Source organism: Sprattus sprattus (genome assembly GCF_963457725.1).
Source record: "Sprattus sprattus genome assembly, chromosome: 16".
NCBI classification, from domain to species: domain Eukaryota; kingdom Metazoa; phylum Chordata; class Actinopteri; order Clupeiformes; family Clupeidae; genus Sprattus; species Sprattus sprattus.
Window position 1 is genome coordinate 5,759,348 of NC_137914.1, and position 21,854 is coordinate 5,781,201.

Genomic DNA, 21,854 nt, shown 5'->3' on the forward strand with positions numbered 1-21,854 from the left:
GTTTACCCACTAAGGACAATCATGCCAAATTAGTCGTCCTTTGCGTCTTATGTCCAACCGGTTGTAAAGAATGTACAAATGCTATGCCTAGCCGTGAAAGCCAACTTGTGCATTTCGGAAAAATTCACATACCAGAAAGGTTACAACATGCAGTAATATGCATGGGGCCTGAAAGGTATTTTAGGTCAGGTTCAAAAGGGTTAAACCCACGACAGATGGGTTAGAAGCAGAAGGCCCTTACCCCATCACATTTCTCCATAAACTATTGTATTTGATTCACGAGGTGGGTGGTTATGAAAACAGGTGAGCCTTGCATTGACAAAGGGGACTTAATTGTGTTGGGTCACGGCACATTTCTGATTATTTGGAAACAAACATTGATTTTATACTCCGTACACACCCAGCAGTACTCAACTGCATAGCGAAGCAAGTAGGTAGATCTACCCAATGGAAAATAACTGTGAATGCACAGATTGGTGTGTTATGTCTCGATATCAGACCTTAATTCTTTCTTGTGCGTTTGATTTGTGTGAGTGTGTGATGGAAACCTTCAAGGACTCATTAACATAACTTCACTCCAACTGCTTATGGGCTTATTGTCTTTAGCGACTTTTCTTCAGCTGTTTACTAATATATAAACAGTATATATATGTGCGTGTGTGTGTATATATATATATATATATATATATATATATACACACACACACACACAAACACATTAGTGTGAAAAACAGGTTTGTAGCAATCGAGCTACATATTTGTTTAATAGGTAATTGATTTTATTATATAATTTGATCCTTCTTGTCTAGCTTTACAATCGAACCAAATGAAACGTTCTAATAACACTAACATAGATCTTCACTGCTCACCTGGCTCAGATGGAATCTCATAACATAACAAAAAGCATTAAATCCCTCCATCTAATGAGGTTGGTTCGGAGGCAATGTTAGCATGGTAAAAGAAAAGCATAATCTTTTTGTTGATTCATTTATATGGGGCATTGACTAACAGATGTGTTTGGTATTCTTGAATGAAACTGTTATTTTCCACCTGAAGTCTCAAAGACTTTTTAACAGTCAATTGAAAACCTCACGGCTGAAGGCTGAAATATGCTAGAGTGAGGTATAGTAGAGTGATAGAGTCCTCACCTCTCATCTTTTAGTTGGAATTGCTATGCAAGTAGGGTTGGATATGGTGTATAGTTTTTGTAATATGTCATTTTTAATATTGGTTTACAATTGATTTTGGTCACGTTATTTAAATCCGTATATTTGGCAATTGTTGCAGATGTTAACACTTTGATCTACCATACTGTACTGTACCATCCACCAGACTTTCTTTTTTTTCTTGTTGATTTCCTTTTTTTTGTGTGTCAAACGATACATCACTCTCTGGGAGAGCAGCTTAGCGAAACGTGTGTGCTTTTCGCTCCTTATGTGAATCGTCAAGATGTCCGAAGGTCTTCTAACTTCGCTCCTTATGTGAATCGTCAAGACGTCCGGAGGTCTTGTAACTTCACTCCTTATGTGAATCGTCAAGACGTCCAGAGGTCTTATATATTCGCTCCTTATGTGAATCGTCAAGACGTCCAGATGTCTTATATATTCGCTCCTTATGTGAATCGTAAAGACGTTCAGAGGTCTTATAACTTTGTGGCTTCTGGATGTTCTTCAACCCACCCTTTTCTAAAGAATGTGAGGGAAAGACTGGTGGAGGGAAGAGGGGAGGGGGGGGGGGGAGATTTTGGAATACATTCAAGAGAAATGCGATTAAACTAATGTACTATTGTTTTTACTCTAAGTATCCCTTGTTTTAGAGTTGTTTTTAATTATACAACAAAGAAGCGTTGGTATTAATTTAAATACATGAAGCAACTGTTGCAAATGCCTATGGTTGAGTGGTTTTGTGTTGCACAGGGGGTACTACCATGGTACATTTTCACATTCACAATGTCATAATACATTACATTTTTGTGTGCGTGGATACAAATTCCTTTTTAGTCCACTTACTTTAATGAGAAAGAAAAGCACCTCATACCTCAACACTGCCCTCGCACTCACACACACATAGAGAGTCAGAGCGAGACAGTGTGTCTGTGTGTGTGTTTGAGTGTGTGTATGTGTGTGTGTGTGTCTGCGTGTGCGCGTGTGTGTGTGTGTGCGCGTGAGTGAGAGTGTGTGTGTGTGCGTGATTGCTTGTGTGTGTGAGAGAGTGTGAAAACGGGGGGGGTCATCTACAAATATACACAGACTTAACAAAACCCACCTTCAATGAAAATGCAGGTAGATCTGGAGAGAACTAAACCACAGTTGTGAAATGTGCTTTTCATCGCCTCACAGAGATGCTCACAAGTCCTTTTTCTTGAAAGCCCAAGACAGGTCCTCGGTCACATTTCCAAGTCTGGTGTCTTGAATGCGATGAGCATTCTATCATCTGCTGCAGGCCATGCGGTCTGCTTAGAACACGGCACAGCTATATCCACGGAATAAAGCATGCCATGAGCTCTGCTTAGAACACGGCACAGCTATATCCACGGAATAAAGCATGCCATGAGCTCTGCTTAGAACACGGCACAGCTATATCCACGGAATAAAGCATGCCATGAGCTCTGCTTAGAACACGGCACAGCTATATCGAAGGGATAAAGCATGCCATGCGCTCTGCTTAGAACACGGCACAGCTATATCCACGGAATAAAGCATGCCATGAGCTCTGCTTAGAACACGGCACAGCTATATCCACGGAATAAAGCATGCCATGAGCTCTGCTTAGAACACGGCACAGCTATATCCACGGAATAAAGCATGCCATGCGCTCTGCTTAAAACACGGCACAGCTATATCCACGGAATAAAGCATGCCATGAGCTCTGCTTAGAACACGGCACAGCTATATCCACGGAATAAAGCATGCCATGAGCTCTGCTTAGAACACGGCACAGCTATATCCACGGAAAAAGCATGCCATGAGCTCTGCTTAGAACACAGCACAGCTATATCTAAGGGATAAAGCATGCCATGCGCTCTGCTTAGAACACGGCACAGCTATATCCACGGAATAAAGCATGCCATGAGCTCTGCTTAGAACACGGCACAGCTATATCCACGGAATAAAGCATGCCATGAGCTCTGCTTAGAACACGGCACAGCTATATCCACGGAATAAAGCATGCCATGAGCTCTGCTTAGAACACGGCACAGCTATATCCACGGAATAAAGCATGCCATGTGCTCTGCTTAGAACACGGCACAGCTATATCCACGGAATAAAGCATGCCATGAGCTCTGCTTAGAACACGGCACAGCTATATCCACGGAATAAAGCATGCCATGAGCTCTGCTTAGAACACGGCACAGCTATATCTAAGGGATAAAGCATGCCATGAGCTCTGCTTAGAACACGGCACAGCTATATCCACGGAATAAAGCATGCCATGAGCTCTGCTTAGAACACGGCACAGCTATATCCACGGAATAAAGCATGCCATGAGCTCTGCTTAGAACACGGCACAGCTATATCCACGGAATAAAGCATGCCATGAGCTCTGCTTAGAACACGGCACAGCTATATCCACGGAATAAAGCATGCCATGCACTCTGCTTAGAACACGGCACAGCTATATCGAAGGGATAAAGCATGCATTGTTTTATCGTCACGCATGTATCTACTATCATACAATGTCAGCATAGATTAGTTGTCTGGTACATGATCTCTGTAAACATGCTATTGCGACGCAATGTGGGGAATAACGGTGTTGCCTCCTCGCCATAGTGTAGCAGCTGCCTTTTACAGTCATCTGTGGACGTGCACACCAGATGCATTAGGTCATGGGTCATGGGAGTCATAAGGGAGTGACCTTAAGTGGTAGTGGTAGTGGTCATAAGGGAGTGACCTTCAGCTCGTCAGACATTGTAAGTGCGCCAACAAATAAATAACTAAATTAAGATTCACAGTTCAGAGTCCCAAATCTCCAGTCCAACTCAAGGCCCCTATTTCTGTCACTTCCACAATTACATCTATAACCAATGCGCAAACAAATAAATAACTAAATAAAGATTCACAGTTCACAAGTCCCAAATCTCCAGTCCAACTCGAGACCCCACCTCTGTCACTCCCACAATTACATCTATAGCTAAGCCTTAATGGATAGTTCCTGTATATCTAAGAATATACCCTGTACATCTATAGCTAAGCCTTAATGAAAAGTTCCTGTATATCTATAGCTAAGTCTTAATGGATAGTTCATGCATATCTAGAACAGCCCTTATGGATAGTTCCTGTACAGCTATAGCTGAACCTTAATGGATAGTTCCTGTACAGCTATAGCTGAGCCTTAACGGATAGTTCCTGTATATCTATAGCTGAGCCTTAACGGATAGTTCCTGTACAGCTATAGCTGAGCCTTAACGGATAGTTCCTGTACAGCTATAGCTGAGCCTTAATATGGAATCAGATCAATGCCATAAATATTTTGTAATCTGTAATATAGATTTTGTATCTGTGAAACCATCTACACTTTCAAAACCTATCTACAGATACGGATTTCAAATACGAAATGTATCTACACTTTCAAAAACTATCTACACTTACAAAAACTATCTTCACTTTCAAAATCTATCTGCAGATATGGATTTCAGTTACGGATTTCAGTTACGCATTACGGATACGGAGACGGATACGGATTTCAAGTACGAGTTACGGATTTCTGTTACGAATTACAAAATCTTTTTGGCACTGTCTTTACTTCTATTCTAAAGAGCCAATCAGCGCTTTTGGCAGATTTTCTAAAGCGCCAATCAACACATTGTATCCTGTACTGACTAGCCAATCAGCGGCGCTAGCTTGCTGGTAACTGGGAAAGTTGAGTGAAACGGTGTATGCAGCAGTCATGGATCAGAGACCGAGAAATGGCACAAGTAAGAAGTCCTATATTTGGAGTTGTTAATAAAGTCATTGTAAAACGCACAATCATAGTCAGTGGTTTTCACTCCACACTTCGTTACACCTGTTTCAAAGATCCTTGTCGTTGTATGGAAGATATTAGGATCTGCTTTGGTAGCTAACGAAAGCCAACGTTAGCATTTTCGTGACCGATCTCCTATTCACATTTAATTAAGTTAACAATGAACAGTATTCATATGACCCATTATCACGATGAGAACATTTAGCAGACAGACTGCTATTGTCTTGTTCTCCAGACACATGCAAAGTGATGGTGGGGGTATACCGTTAAGTGCATATGCATCCTCAACAGCTGGATAATGACCAGCCTGATTTCAAAACCACCTTGTAATGTCATTTTCGTTTATTTTCATGGCACTTTGGGGTAGGCTATTTGTAACCCTTTTCTGAAGTCCTTGAAAACGTTTTATTGTGTATTTTGTGTGGAAGCGAGTTTTCTAGCGTCTCAGTGGAAGAGATATATGAGACCAATTTCTTAGTTACAATGCGTTCTGCAGCCAAGCGATCTCTGAATCGCCAAAGCCTAAGATCAACTAAATAGTACAGGTGTTCATCAGCCCTTTGGGCCAGACATAAGGCATGCTTGTTTAACTTGACCCCAGATCTCTCCCTAGGCAGAGCGGTGGCAGATTTAGGTTATAACTATTGAATAATGAGCGGGCCAGCACCAGTTGGCAGCAAGCTAGCGCTGATTGGCTAGTCAGTAGAGGATACAATGTGTTGATTGGCGCTTTAGAAAATCTGCCAAAAGCGCTGATTGGCTCTTTAGAAAGGCAGTAAAGACAGTGCCAAAAAGATTTTGTAATTCGTAACAGAAATCCGTATCCCTATCCGTAATGCGTAACTGAAATCCGTATCTGCAAATAGATTTTGAAAGTGAAGATAGTTTTTGAAAGTGTAAATAGTTTTTGAAAGTGTAGATAGTTTTTGAAAGTGTAGATACATTTCGTATTTGAAATCTGTATCTGTAAATACATTTTGAAAGTGAAGATAGGTTTTGAAAGTGTAGATGGTTTCACAGATACTAAATCTATGTTACATATACAAAATCTATATTACAGATTACAAAATATTTATGGCATTGATCTGATTCCATACCTTAACGGATAGTTCCTGTACATCTATAGCTGAGCCTTAATGGATAGCGAACATCTACAGCTGAGCCTTAATGGATAGTTCCTGTACATTTATAGCTGAGCCTTAATGGATAGTTCCTGTACATCTATAAATTAGCCTAAATGGATAGTTCCTGTTTATCTATAGTTGAGCCTTAATGTTCCTGTCTGCGGTTTAAATATCACTTAAAAGTCCCATTTTGATTAATGGTGCAGTACCCCATAACGGAATCTTAAAGGTAAAAAAAAACCACATGTACTAACTGGAACATCTATCAAGTCTGCTCCATGATTGTGTGTGTGTGTGTGTGTGTGTGTGTGTGTGTGTGTGTGTGTGTGTGTGTGTGTGTGTGTGTGTGTGTGTGTGTGTCTTTAGTCAGTTGAAAGTGAAGGAAACATTAAAAGGGTACTGTACCCATCAATAGCCCCTTGACTGTTTGGGAAACTTTCCCTCCACTCATTGCTGCACCCTCCACACTACCCTTCAACCCTCCACCCCGTCGGTATGGAAACGACTCTATATCTCTGCTCCTTCCCTACCCTTCCACCCTCCACTATGGTATGGCAGCGCAACGTCATCTCAGTTCCTCTTTTCAGTAATTCAAATGAGGAGTTCAGATTTTTACTTTCAGATCCCCGTCAGCATCCAGCATCAAAGGAAACTGTGAGGTGTAAGAAATAAAGATTGTGAAATTTTCTCTTTTGTGGTTTGAGGTGTGTGTGTGTGTGTGTGTGTGTGTGTGTGTATGCGCAGGCACTTGCACAATTGCCTGAGCTGTGCGAGGAACAGTGGAACACAACAATTAACATTTTGAGATTACATTCTCAGGTATCTTGCAGGTCATCTGGTGGTTAAGGTGTTGACAATTCAAATAACCATGAACGACAAGGTCTAAATAGAGATGTAAACGTGGCCGAGATAACACCGGATGTAATGTAAGATTGTTCATGACGCCCACGCGTGAAACATTTACAAAGTGAATCTACCAGAGTAAAACACCCACCAAACCCAGTCCAAAATGTTCTGTCATATACGTATGGTGACTCAATGTTTCTGAAGGGCAGTTTTGTTATTTGACAGTACGGTATGAGTATTACGGAGATGGGTGTCGGCAGATGTTACCCCCACACACACACATTCACCCCCATTAAGTTTCCCTGTGTTGTGGGAGAAAAGGACTTCTCACAATTATTAAGGGTACAGTTTCTAAACCCCTCAACAGCTTGTGTTTTTGTGGGCAGGTAGAAACCTGTTACAAAGGTCAGCGTGGTCTACACAGAATGGAAATAAGTCTTGAATAGCGAACGCTTCTACAACGAAAGGTCAGAGGTCACACTGTGGTTGAATGGTGGTTGTGATTAACATTACAGAGGTCAGTAAGCAGTGTTGTTGTTTTTTTGCAACACTCATGACATTACTTGCATTCCTGACATTAGGCCTACATATGACTTCTGAAACTGGTGGTCTTGTTAGTGTCTTTTTTTCCTCTCTCTGGCAACTATTTGACGATGTTGGCAGTTTTAGTGAGGTCATACAAGCAGGTTTTAAAAAATGGATTTAATCTTAACTCAATTTAGGTTTGATACCTTTGATACCTCTGCTGTTTTTGTTTAAGTTGAGTCTTTGGCTGACCTAGAAGGTGTTATCTTTCCAAGTGATATCAGATCATCCTACCATACCATACCATACCACACCATTCCATACATTAACGGATCACAGACCAACCAAATCAGTTAAAATGTGACTGTTGCTTTTTTTCAGATTCAAGATGAACCTGGCCATGACATAGTATACCATACAAGTTCAACCTGCACTTTAAAGAGGGCAGCTTGTTGAGAAACAGATCAGTGATCGTGTTATGTAATGAGATGTTCAGGGCGTCTTCTCAGAATGATTCGAGCGCTCGGGAAAGTGGGTAGCGTGGAGTCAGACACCCACACTCTCTGACTGAGAGGGTGCACACTGAAATCGCGACCACGTCGTGGTGAGCCTATTGCGCCTATTCATTTTGCACTGAAAGCTTGCCGCGTGTGGGTGCTCCTCTTCCTCCGCCGCCCCTCTCCCCACCCCTAACATCTGTCTTTACTTAAAGTCATGTGATCTCGAAGAAAGGCAACGCAAGGTACCTGACCTTACGCCGACAGTACCTCTGAGCAACCAACAGGAAGTGAGTGAAGTTACCTTGAAATGCAGAAACTCTCTGTTGCTCAAAAGTTTATGGCTTTTTCAGTTTTCTACAAGTGGCTTACTCATAGCTTCCAGTATGCTCATTGTAGTATGAATTCCAATCAGTCCGTCCTCGATTCATCACTTCCAGTACCTTGCAAAGACAAGCTGATGATTTGAATATTAGAATTGTGTAACTGTAACTACACAGACATATGTAATAACCACAGAACAATGAACAACACCCAATAAGCATGAAGAACATGGAGTCAACATCCTATGTTTAACTGTACCATGTTCCCTCTATGCATGTACTACACACTACATGGTAGAACATGGTAGAGTTAAACATAGGATGTTGACTCCATGTTCCTCATGCTTATTGGGTGTTGTTCATTGTTCTGTGGTTATTACATATGTCTGTGTAGTCATTAACTGAATGGATAAAAGCAGATTATAGCAAATAGGCCCACGAAGTGACACCTTTCTGTAGTTCAGGAGGAATCTGATGGCCCCTAAGTGTTTTAGGCCTACTTCATAATGACCCTTATTAGACTTAGTGATTATTCCGCACAGAGAGAGATCTATAGCTTTACTTTACTCATAGGTAGCACCTAAAAACACAAATAATATACGCCTGGCCATTTTGTCCTTGTGAAAAGCCAAGATGGGATTGTTTTGTTAAGGACAGGTTTAGGTCTCAGGAATGTTGCAGTAAATGTTAGCTGTGTCTCCCTGAACTGTTGGTCAGTGTATTATAATGTTTATTTGTTGTTAATGGTAATGTTTGTTTTGTATATTTTATTCTTTCCGATTCCACAGATTGGCAGACTATTCTTATTTTTGACTGGGAAGGCTTATATTATGAAGTAAAACTGAACATATGATTTTGTTTGTGGACTCACAGGCTAGCTTGACAAGTGATCGAAGTGGTATTAAGGTATTTTGAGCTTCTTTTTAATGCAAGCAGAAAATGCAGTTTGGAGCATTGTTTCACATACTGAAATCAAAAATGAAGTTTGTGAGTAAAAACATATGATCTAACAATAATACTTCATGCATTGCAAAATAATTAACCTGGATAAGTAATGTGCCAAAGTGATGAAAGGGGTTGTTTCATGCGATGAAGTAGGGGAGAGGGGGATGTTGTCACCCTTGTCAGTTTGTCTCACGGTATCCGTGAACGATACATCATATGTGAACGATACATCATATCATGGCGGAAATGAAAGTCTTGGGCAAAGATTTCAAATTAATTGTTTTGTCAGATAATATTTCAGTGCAACATTTGTATGCATTAACTTGAGAGTGTACACTTGTGTCAACCTGGCCCATAAATGAATAATGAAATAAGAACACATAATTATGATACACATAATAATGCACGTAAATTTATTTTTATTTTTTATCCGAAACTGAACTCAACACCCTAAGTGAGCATGAAAGTAACCCTTATTATTTCTTTAACAAGAAAAATATCCCAACTAACATGATGTAAATCTGGCAAAACATATAGATTGCCTCTCTTGAGGTATCCTTCGTGCAGCATGGGCCATTTGTTGCGTCTCACAACAAATAAATTATTTCTGTTTGCAAGATTTTTTACTTTAGAGGGGGAAAAGTGGAAATATTGTGCTCATGTCATTTTAGAGTGACCTTGATCGAAGGTAAACAAGATGTTGACTCGGGGGTTGTGTTGCACAAGGTAGCTATTTCAGTTTTGAAGAAATCCTCACTTACCCCGCTCTATCCTATTTAAGGCCATAAGCCCAATAGCACCATCGTGTGGCAGAATGCAGTGCTAGCAGCCAGTAGAATGTCGGTGACCAGCGAGGTCATCCTTACTTGCTGTTGTTTTTGACGTTTTGCTAGATCAACCATTTTGTGGCCCACTGACACGCAAGCTAAACAAACTTAAGTGAGTAGGTATTAGAATGAGGGCAAGTTGACTGGATGATCTTTCCCTGACATTTCCCTGAGGAATGTAAAACATTAAGTGGATTTTTTCAGATGAAGGTGCAGGTGTGAAGGTGTGAAATACTGAGACAAAATATGGGAACATATTTTTTTTTACCTGTTCCGATAAATGGCCATGTATCAACATATCTCATGATGCGCTGTATTCAAATCAACCACAAAAAATACAATCCATTCTAGTATTATTCGCAGACTTCCACTTTCTTTTAACCCTACTACTGGTGCTACGAAAGGAATCCCTGACGAGCAGGAAATAAGCACACATCTTCCCCTTTGTGGAAATACCCCACAGGACAGGTTTGACGGTGCATAGTGCAGCTCTCTGAATAATCCACATAGTGGCCCATTGGCAGGTAGTCACATTTACATCATTACATTTAGTCATTTAGCAGAAGCTTTTGTCCAAAGCGACGTACAAGGGAGAGAACAATCAAGCTAAGAGCAATACAAACTGGTGTAACAATAAATACTGCTTTCATGTCATGTGTGTTCAAGGATTCACTTTCCTAAGAGCCGGACACATTCTTAGATTCTCCGAAACACTGTGCTGATGAGAAAACTAAACTAAAACTAAGTCGTCAGATCACTTCGGATTTTCCTCAGGTAGCTACATCCCAGCAGTTGTATACTCAAAAGCAGCAAGAAGCTCTTTCAATATTACCACGGTGCATGTCAAAATAAGAACTATTGGTCACATTCACTAGAACTAAATGAGCATAAATACTGGCCATGGGTTTTCAAGTCTAAAATGAAGGCTTATGTAGGGACAGGGAAGGTTAATTGCAAAAGTCAACTCAGTCGTACAAATCCTTGCAGAGTGTAGCACTTACGACACATTAGGCCAATTCAATTCTTGGCGATTAACAGTAGTGTTCTGAGACTGTTCTTGCCCTGAATATGAACTCACCAGACATTAACTTTACCTGAATATGAACTCACCAGACATTAACTTTACCTGAATATGAACTCACCAGACATTAACTTTACCTGAATATGAACTCACCAGACATAAACTCTACCTGAATATGAACTCACCAGACATAAACTCTACCTGAATAGGAACTCACCAGACATAAACTCTACCTGAATATGAACTCACCAGACATAAACTTTACTTGGAGCGTCATACAAGAAGATGGCCACACATTCACCCCTGGGGTCATGACCTTTGGATGAGGCACGTGCAACATATGTCCTTGTGTATATATATTACAGTGTATGTCCTTGTGTTATATATATTAAAGTTTATGTCCTTGTGTTATATATATTAAAGTGTATGTCCTTGTGTTATAAATATATTAAAGTGCTAGCAGACTCAAAGAGAAGACGCACGTCTGCCTGTCAAGAATGCCAGTGACTTGATTTTATTGCAATGGGTCACGTCACGACAGAGTTGGATATCCTTCATGTAAACAGGACTTGCCCAATATATTGCGCTTTCAGTAGTTTTGGTCTTGTAATCAGTGCATCGGTAGATTTATTGCATGTATTGTGAAGGGCACTGTGGTCATATTTCCACTCTAGGAATTAGATATTTGCTTGTTGTGTTCTGTTTTACCCAGAAATGAAACTGAAAATGACCATTTACTGGGACAACAAAGGGAGTCTATATCACATACATACTGAACAGCACCATGGATGGGCTGGTGCTGAGAGAAAGATAGATAGATAGAGAAAGAGAGAGAGAGATAGAGATAGATAGATAGAGAGAGATAGATAGATAAAGAGAGAGAGAAAGATAGATAGAGAGATGGAGAGAGAGAGAGAAAGATAGATAGATAGAGATAGATAGAGAGATGAGAAAGGATGCATGAAGCACAGGAGGTTCTTGGAATCCCTAGAACAACTGGATCATGCATTCTCTGGACTTCCCAACTCCGACCCACTTGACTGTAAAAAGAGGAAAAGCATGAAGCAAGGTTAGTGTGTTTAAAAACAATTATGTACAATAACCATATCGGAGTTTGATCATTGTCAAAAATAATCATCTGACTACACAAGAATGACTTTTGAAAATGACAAACAGTACGACTACGGTTGTATGACCTAGTTCAAACATTCTTTTTTTTTGGTCCTTTCGAAGTAACTGGGCATATATATCCAACTTAACATATAAATCAAACCTCCCCCAGTTCACACACACACAGACACACACACACACACACACACACACACACACACACACACACACACACACACACACACACACACACACACACAAATTCACACATGGACTGGTCCCTATTGGATTACCACCTCACTGTTTCTTTAATGTTCCTTCTACCCAGCTGACCTACTAGGAACACTGACTTGGCCCTCCACAAAGCTGACTAACTGGGAACGTCGACGTGGCTCTCCACAGAGCTGACTTACTAGGAACCCCGACGTGGCTCTCCACAAAGCGAATGTAACTCTGGGCCTTGGCTGGCAGCTCGTCCCACTTCCTGCATGATGAGGTGTCACTCTTCCACCCCGGCAGCTTCTCGTACTCCACCTCCACCTTCTGAAGAATCTCCAAGTTGGCTGGAATGGGGAAGAGAAGACTGGTTGGAACGGGGCCATCGGAGAAGGCCACTCTCCCAACAATTCTCAATCTTTTTCTTTGCTTGTACAACACAAATTCCGTAGGACAATTCGCTGCCAGTTGAGCAAATGCCCAAGTAAACTAGATTGTGCTTTAATCTCGAAGGGACTACAATGCTACACACATTCAATGTAGTATGCTCTCCTATCAAGTTGTGTGACGTTGTGTCAATCTGACATCTGATGCAGACTGAAGGGATATGATACGGCATACATCTATTGACAGGTATCTACTTTGCCTAAAAGCCCAAATAAATGTACAAATGTCTTCATGTTCATTCTTTGAGGTGGTACCTGGAAAGTATGGGATTCGTTTGCCATTGAGTTTGTACGCAACACCAACTTTGATCTCATCCATCACATCAAGGATATCAAGTTTGGTTAAAGCCAACCTGTATAAAAAGAAGAGAAAAAATGTGTGATGTAAATTTAAAAGTTTGTTCAACATTTCCTCTCTGGTTAAGGTCCGTCCTGCACTAGTCTACTTCAGGTGAGATAAAGATGGAAGGTTGGAAGGTTGCTGGTTCTATTCCCCACTCCTCCTTACCAAATGTGTATGTGTCCTTGAGCAAGACACTGAACCCTTAACTGCTCCTGATGTAAATACAAAATTCCTTGTAAGTCGCTTTGGGATAAAAGCGTCTGCTAAATGACTAAATGTAAATGTAAATGACTAAATGTAAATGTAAATGTAGAAGGCAGCATCCTGCACTGACGCTAGTCTACTTCAGGTGAGATAAAGAAGGCAGCATCCTGCACTGACGCGGTGAAGCCGTTGATCATGTAGGCGTAGCGCAGGATGACCAGATCCAGCCAACCACAGCGCCGCTTCCTCCCCGTGGTCACGCCCACCTCATGGCCCCTGGTCTGGAGCAGCTCCCCGACGTCCTGCGTCACGGGAGAGGAGCAAGCAGAAAGACTCACGTCAGCCCTCGCAATACCCATCACTGTTCTCAGATCAGCAACTATTTACAAGGTGCTAAGATATTCTACCGCAGGTTTTGGAGCCTCATAAAAGAGACTTGCTCACTCCCCTGTCAACACTGGCTTGTGCACTGACAGCTAAAACTGAGCTGAGATAAAAGAGGCATTCGGGAGCTCCTGTCACCTGACATGTCATGTGACAGGTCATGGGATGGTCTGTGCTTTGAGCTGCAGTCGGGAAGGGACAAGGCCCGGCAGAAGTGCCTAAACGAATCCCTGCGACTGTGGGCTTCTACAGCGGAGACAACATCCTGACCTCTGACATGTGGCTCTCGCCCTGCATACGGCTTTTAGGAGAGGCGACACGACTAAGTCCCACATTTCAAGTGTTTCACAGTGTCATGCTCTCTGTGTATTTTGGATCTTGAGGTGGTGGCTGGTAAGTGGTAAGTGGTAGGTCAATGTGTTGTAAGAGGCTATTCTAGAACAGTTCCAGAGATGCACCACACAATGTCATATATTGTAGAATATATATAAAATATATATAAATATATAAAATATCCCGTGTCGTGCAAAACAAAAACCATCAAATCAAATAAATTCCAAGGATGGTGCAGCAGCATAGACTTATACAATGTATTTTGTATATATGTGTTATACTGTAATGTATATGTCACAGTCCTGTAAATGCTTTAAATGGGGCAATAGCACACGGTACACACTCACATTGAGCTGTTCGGTGGGAAATGCACCAATCCCCACTCGTGTGGTGTACGCCTTCACCACACCATAAACATCGCCCACATTCTGAGGAGGGATGCCGAGGCCGGTGCACACGCCACCAACGGTGCAGTTTGATGATGTCACAAAGGGATATGTACCTAACCACGGAACATGAGAAGAAAGTTCATATGAAAGATCAAGTATTTAGCAGACGGTTTTAGCCAAGGTGACCCACAGAGGCCTCTCGCAGTGGCCAGGAACTGGACCCGGGTCAACGGTTTACAGGACGGCGGTGCTGACCACTCCAACCACATCAACACCCCACTATGAGAGGCAAAACCCTGAATATATGAGAGAATATCTTCAATGTCTCCCTAAACAAGCAGCTGAAGATCTGAGATGTTGTCCCCAACCACAGGGGACACACACACAGAGACACACACACACACACACACACACACACACACACACACACACACACACACACACACACACACACACACACACACACACCCACACAGAGACACACACACACACACAGACACACACACAGAGACACACACACACACACACACACACCCATACAGACACACACACAAACACATGAGACTCTTTACATGTATCACACACAAACACACACACACACAAACCCATACAAACACATGAAAGTTAAGGATTTTTACATGTATCACACACAGACACACAGACACACATACAAACACATACAAAGTTTAGACTCTTTACATGTATAACACACAGACACACACACACAAACACATGAAAGTTTGGACTCTTTACATGTATTACCCACAAACACAGGCAGACACAAACACACACATACAAACACATGAAAGTTGTGTATCACACACACATGCAGACACAAACACACACACACACAAAACTGGCCTATGCCTAAAGTAGAAACAGTAACGTGCCTTCAAAGCGACAGAAGTATCGCCTTACCAAAGTCAATGTCAAGCAGGGCAGCGTTAGCTCCCTCCACGAGGATCCTCTTGGGTGGACCGTGTAGAGCCTCGTACATGAAGTACACCCCATCTCTCACCATAGGCCTGATCCGCTCAGCATACTCCTGCACGCTTGCACAAAGGGGGGGGGGGGGGGGGGGGGGGTGACCTTCAAAGTCTACAAGTGGACTCGAGTCTGACACACGCTACATTAACTGACTAAAGCATACCGTATACATGTGTCAATATAAGCCGCTTATATCGCATTTTTCGCTTATAGCTTGTAAGCCTAATGTAGCTAACGAAAAAATGTAAGCCCCTTATTTTTACGCCGATGTCTGAGCCAATCGAGAGAGGTAGTCTATGCCGATCTGTAAGCCGCATAAACAAGGCCGATGTAACATGTAGCTAATGGTGACAGGTAAGCCGCTTATAGGGAGTGTTAGATGCGGTCTCAAAGCCATGTCAAGTTTGTCTGGGAAGTCCCGCCCCTCTTCTTCCGCCAATTTCATTTTGCCTCTGAAGTGGGTCTGGCAAAGTTTGTATAGAAGTTCATTTCAGCATTTCCAGGATCCTTGGAGCCAATCACAAACTGGCTTTTGGCTACCTGGCGCGCCATTGGCGGATTTAAACTATCCACGACTACGTAACAAAAGCGAAAGCAAAGAAAAACTTTGATACTGCTCTCGCGGCTGTCTTGGATGATTTCAAAGGCAAGTTTTCTTTGAAAATAGAACAGAAACTTGCCCTGGAACAATTCATACAGAAAAAAGATGTGTTTGCTTTATTACCGATCGTTGTATCGTTATATATTATCGTTGGTCTGATTGGTTAAGGGAGTGTCCAATTACGTGACTGAAGTGGACCTCCATTGAAGAGTTCGCCAGACTAACTGAGCAAATGAAATGCAGTGAAGGGGCGGGGAATTCCCAGACAAATGTCAAGTCACATGGAGAGAGGACAAAGTTCTCACACCTAACGGGCAACAGTTGACAGCACGAGAAAGACATCTTGTTGGATTCAAAACGTATTATGCATAGCAGTCAGCTGGCCTGCTGGTTTGTTATACTCTGCTTGTTCAGAACCACATGGAACATATGTTAGGTTTTTTCCAAACTTTACTAGTTGCTGTTCTTTATAGAAAAGTATACAATAAAAGCACATATACAGTACTTGAGGAAGATATCACATCATGTCAGTAGTAGAAGTAGAAGTAGTATAACAGTAGTTGCAAACAGTAGGCATAAACCAAAGACCTTCACTAAATACAGCCTTAAATCTTCTCCTATGTGCAAATGAGCTGTTAATTGACCAGGTATGTGGGTGTCATCTTATGTGGGACTAATTTATAAGGCCTCAGGAATGTCTAGCCCAGCATATAAGATAACATCATCCCTACTCGGAGATTCAAAAGATCTATAAATAAGACAGGGGGACTGGCAACTGAGGACACGATTACAGTACACTGGCAAAGTCTGAGGACACTCTTCCCACACACTTTATAGAATCTACACAGCTCTTCCCAGTTCCCACACACTTTATAGAATCTACTCAGCTCTTCCCAGTTCCCACACACTTTATAGTATCTACACAGCTCTTTCCAGTTCCCACACACTTTACAGAATCTACACAGCTCTTCCCACACACTATAATATCTACACAGCTCTTCCCACAAACTTTATATCTACTCAGCTCTTCTCACACACTTTATAGTATCTACACAGCTCTTCCCACACACTTTATAGAATCTACACAGCTCTTCCAAACACTTTATAGAATCTACACAGCTCTTCCAACGCACTTTATAGAATCCACACTCACCTGAAGTTTCTTCAGCTGGCCATCGACGTCCACTTCCAGAGTAGGGAACATGGACTGGTACTGCTGAGCAAGCAGTTTGAATCTATATATATATTTTTAAAGAAATTATATGAAATGATAAAGAAATGAGCAGAGGCACAGTATATCAAGGCTTTTATGAAACACACACTCTCCTACCTGGCTGAAAACTCTTCGAAGTCAGCAAGCAGGTCACAGATTCTCAGGCCGGTGCGAGAAGCTTTGCTGGAGTACGTCGGTCCGATTCCTTTTTTTGTGGTTCCAATGCTGTGAGATAAAAATTATTACATTCAGACATTTTTGAGAATCAGTCATATAGTACAAGAAATATTTAAATGTATTTCACTTGAACTGAACACCATTGAAATGTAGTGAACAGAATGTGTAGAAATGCCATCTCGATTAACATCTTTTTTATAAACTCTTTGAGCTAAAGTTGAGTATGTACAGGATGTTGATGTGCCTATGACTTAATGCAATTCTGTATACAGTTGCAGAAAGGCATATACAGTATACTAAATAAATCCAGGAACTGCGAGTATGACACACATTCACTGACTAGTGTCTGCACTCCTCACTGGGCAGCCGTGGCCTACTGGTTAGGGTTTCAGGCCGGAAACCGTAGGGTGGCCGGTTTGATCCCCGACCAGTAGGAAAAATGCCCACATCCAGTAGGAAAAATGCCCCCCATGCCCACATCCACGGCTGAAGTGCCCTTCAGAGCATCTCAGGTACCTAACCCTGATCACTGCTCCCCGGGCGCCGCCAATGGCAGCTCACTGCTCCGGGTTAGTGTGTAACCTCACTTCACTCTGTGTGTGTGTCACTTCCCTGGATGGGTTGAATGCAGAGGTGAATTTCAGAGTGTGTGTGTCTACACCACCTCTGCCATAGAGAGGACTTTCACTTTCACTTTCACTCACTTCTTCCCCTCCTGGGCCTGCCTCTGTGCCTCCTGAAGACCATCCACCTCCTGGTGGAAGTCAAACACTGTCCACAAGAGAAGAGCATCTCAACATTGGGTTTGTACGTGAGCAATGCATTGCTGTTCCCACACATGAGTCCCTTACCTATGTGGGCCCTGTCAGAGATGACCACTCTCTTCTCCCAGTCTTTGAGACCTGTGTCGGATATTATGTCAAAGAGAGAGAGAGAGAGAGAGAGATGTTCCTATAACATGGTACAGTCTCTCCATGAGAAAAGAAAAAAGAATCTACACACTATTTATCGCTCAAACAGTGAAGTTTATCTTTTTTAAAGAGTGCACATATCTCTTTTTCATGATATACCCCCATTCCAAGTCTACAGTAGGCTTCTTTATCTTCATCTTTTACCTTTCTTCTCATTTTTATCCCCTTCCTCAAATAATCCAGGAAGATGGATGACGACTCCATTACCTAAAAGGAACAAAGAGAGTTTCAACATCAAAGAACTGAACACTGCTGCCACATCACAGCCTCTCAAGTCTCTTTGGCTGGTATGACTGACAGCCCCATCACGTTAGCTGTTAGCTGTGTGAAAAGCTCATTTGCTAGACCCACCAATGAAAGAGGTGGCTTTGGAGTTGATGATGCCGCTGGGGAGGAGGTGGAAGTCATATTCTTTGCCGTCTACCACTACAGTATGACCCGCATTGTTGCCTCCCTGTAATAAAGATGACAGGAGAAAAAAACTGAAATTGAGCACAATATTTTTATCTTATTGAGAGCATTATGTAATCATTATATGTGCGTGAAAATGTGGCACATTAAAGGCACAATATGTAGATTTTGACATAAAAAAGACTTAAAACAGAACTATATCCTAAAATGCACCGTAATGATGCAGTACTTCACACAAACAAGATAATTAACACTCCACTGAACACAGACTAACAAAGCTGTTTTAACAGACAAGCTGGCCAAGAGTGTTGAGTTACATGACTGATATTCACACAACGCATAGTAACATTTGTTAATCAACACAAATGGTCAGCTGGTTTGAAAAATCATCATTAAAATGTTAACAGCAGTCTCTCTCTCCGAAACGTTTGCACTTGCACTTTAGGTTTCTTGTGTAGTGAAGCCAATAAACCACTTTTTGATGAAAAACACGGTTTTTAAGGTACTTTTTTGAGAGCGAGCTCCGGCCTTGATTTTTAACAGCAGTCTCAGTTAACACACTTACATAAATCAATAGTTGATTCAGTGTCTGGCTGGCATATTAAATTATGACACAAAGGCCAAGAGATCTTGCGAAGTATAGCTTTGTTTTCTACAGCCAGCAAAACCCAACTGCTTCTGTTTCAGACACCCCTCCTATCCCTCCTACCCCTCCACACACATCACCTACCCCCCTTACCCCTCCACACACATCACCTACCCCCCTTACCCCTCCACACACATCACCTACCCCCCTTACCCCTCCACACACATCACCTACCTCCACACACGTCACGTACCCCTCCACACCTACCCCTCCACACACATCACCTACCCCCCTTACCCCTCCACACACATCACCTACCCCCCTTACCCCTCCACACACATCACATACCCCCTCCAAACCTACCCCTCCACACACATCACCTACCCCCCTTACCCCTCCACACAAATCACCTACCCATTCTTCCCTTTTCTACCCCACCTACCCCTCCACACAAAACATATTACCCTCCTGCTCTGATGACAGTGGCTAGACTATGGAGGCCCACATGAAGTTACACTAGAGAAAGAGAAAGAGCTATATTAACAGGGGGGGCAACGTGAAGCCACACAGCAAGTGGGATCTCAGTTTGCCCTTCTCATGTATCCTGCCCGCCCCTCCGTTTATTCCCTGTGCCGCCCTACCTCCCCCCCCCCAAACACACACACACACTGACACACACCCTGCAGCTGACAGACAGAGGAGGCGAGGAATCACCCCCACAAACACACGTGCACACACTATGTATAGTATGTGCCAGCCTTGTTATATAGTGACCAACATTTTTTGGGATGTTTGACCATTTCTGGACAACAGGCATACTTACCCTCAAAGTGACTACACGTAGACTTACTCGAAAAGACTGGGAGACGGAAAAACCATCACAAACACAGAATTTTGATCAATGGGAAAAGCAGCAGTAGTAAGTTGCATTCCCACAAAATTCCATTCTAAACATAATATATAAGAGTTAATTTGAGAATAGATGTGTTCATTTACAGGAGTAACGTATAGCACACAAACATTTACTGCTGTTTTCAGGTTGTACATCTCTCTCTGAAGGCTCACTTTAGTTTTGCATTTTTGTTATCCATTCCCGACAAACCAAGCTGCAAAAACAACCTTTGCAAAGGCTATGTTTGAGTAGTGTATGTATATATATATATATAAAATTATTCTTATCCCATATTTGATACTCTTTATCTTGCAAACATATGCTACACTGAGACTGTGCCCTAGAGGAATCATCTAGGAAATGTCCCCAATCCAAAATATTATTTTTGGTGGACCCCTGTAACCCTGTGGCAAAATAACAAAGTGGGTGGTTCTCTATGGCCTCTTACACATTACTGTCTACAGACTGGATTTTTCAAAACACACACACACACACACACACACACACACACACACACACACACCAAATAATACCGTACATTCATACTATATGGACAAAGATGAATCGCAAAAGCTTAATACACGCGTTTCAAAGGCACTTAAAATTATGGAACAAAATAACTCCACAGGTTACGTTGTTTTGGTGTGATATTTGGCGGAGTTCTTGGTCACTTGCCCAGAGCTAGTTGTGGCGTCTGAAGCTTGTCGTCTGAAAATGTGTCACCCCTTCACTTATTAGGTGCAGAGCTTAAAGAAAGTTTGCTCAGATACCGTTACAGTGGTTGATGAAGTCATGCCTGCTACAGGCACAGCACAGCCTATAGATACGCTTAAAGGTCATCTGTCAATATTTATAGATAACAAAGCCGTGGAAAACAGCTTCTACATTCTTCCACGCGACTCTCACGACGACAGATAGGCAGCACAATTGGTCAACTGTCTGAAGCTGTGCGTAGGCTATCCTTGGCTATTTATTCTCAGGTCCCTAGTGGCACTCTGAAAAATTCCATGACGGAGATACAGACAATTAGAAAAGTTAAAGAATCAACAAATCCATAACCTGCTAACTCGACTGTGACAAACGCAGCTTGCAAACTAATTGCAAACATGGTTAAGACCTACCTGGACAGATTTGACAATATATCATCACATAGTCTCTTCACTCAATTTGACAAGGAATTCCCAATTGTTTACAGTTTACTTCGAGAAGCATAACTCACTGATAAGCCAGTAACTTCAAGTTACCTGACATCTGCACACAATGTCCGACTCAGTCGCAAGCAGATCGACCACTTTCCCCTTGCCTTCGTCGCCCCACTGCCCACCGAGCACAACAGTCACCCTGTTCCCCACATCATTCCGAGGACGCTTCTTCCCTGCGCTGGGGCTTTTCTGATCTTTTGCCGACATGTTCACAGCAGCCTAGCGGTGAGCGCCTCCGAACTGCAACAGGACAAACAGACTGCGGCCACTCTCCAAGCCGGACCACCCTATTATGGTTCAGACGACAGTGATGTCAGAG

The 21,854-nt window shown here is 42.2% G+C and overlaps 1 protein-coding gene across 1 annotated transcript; it reads right to left on the minus strand.

Annotated features, from left to right (window-relative positions):
* Window positions 1-9,692: 9,692 nt before the first annotated feature.
* LOC308377614 (adenylosuccinate synthetase isozyme 1 B) lies at window positions 9,693-21,810 on the minus strand. Its single transcript, XM_080854335.1, has 13 exons — window positions 21,578-21,810; window positions 18,796-18,898; window positions 18,589-18,651; window positions 18,325-18,375; window positions 18,178-18,244; window positions 17,414-17,521; window positions 17,237-17,318; window positions 15,414-15,540; window positions 14,454-14,608; window positions 13,567-13,691; window positions 13,098-13,195; window positions 12,594-12,743; window positions 9,693-12,110 (listed from the first exon to the last, which is right to left on the minus strand). Exons 1-13 carry the CDS (start codon window positions 21,740-21,742, stop codon window positions 12,058-12,060), a joined length of 1,347 nt encoding a protein of 448 aa, XP_080710461.1. The 5' UTR covers window positions 21,743-21,810; the 3' UTR covers window positions 9,693-12,057.
* Between the last annotated feature and the right edge of the window lie 44 nt (window positions 21,811-21,854).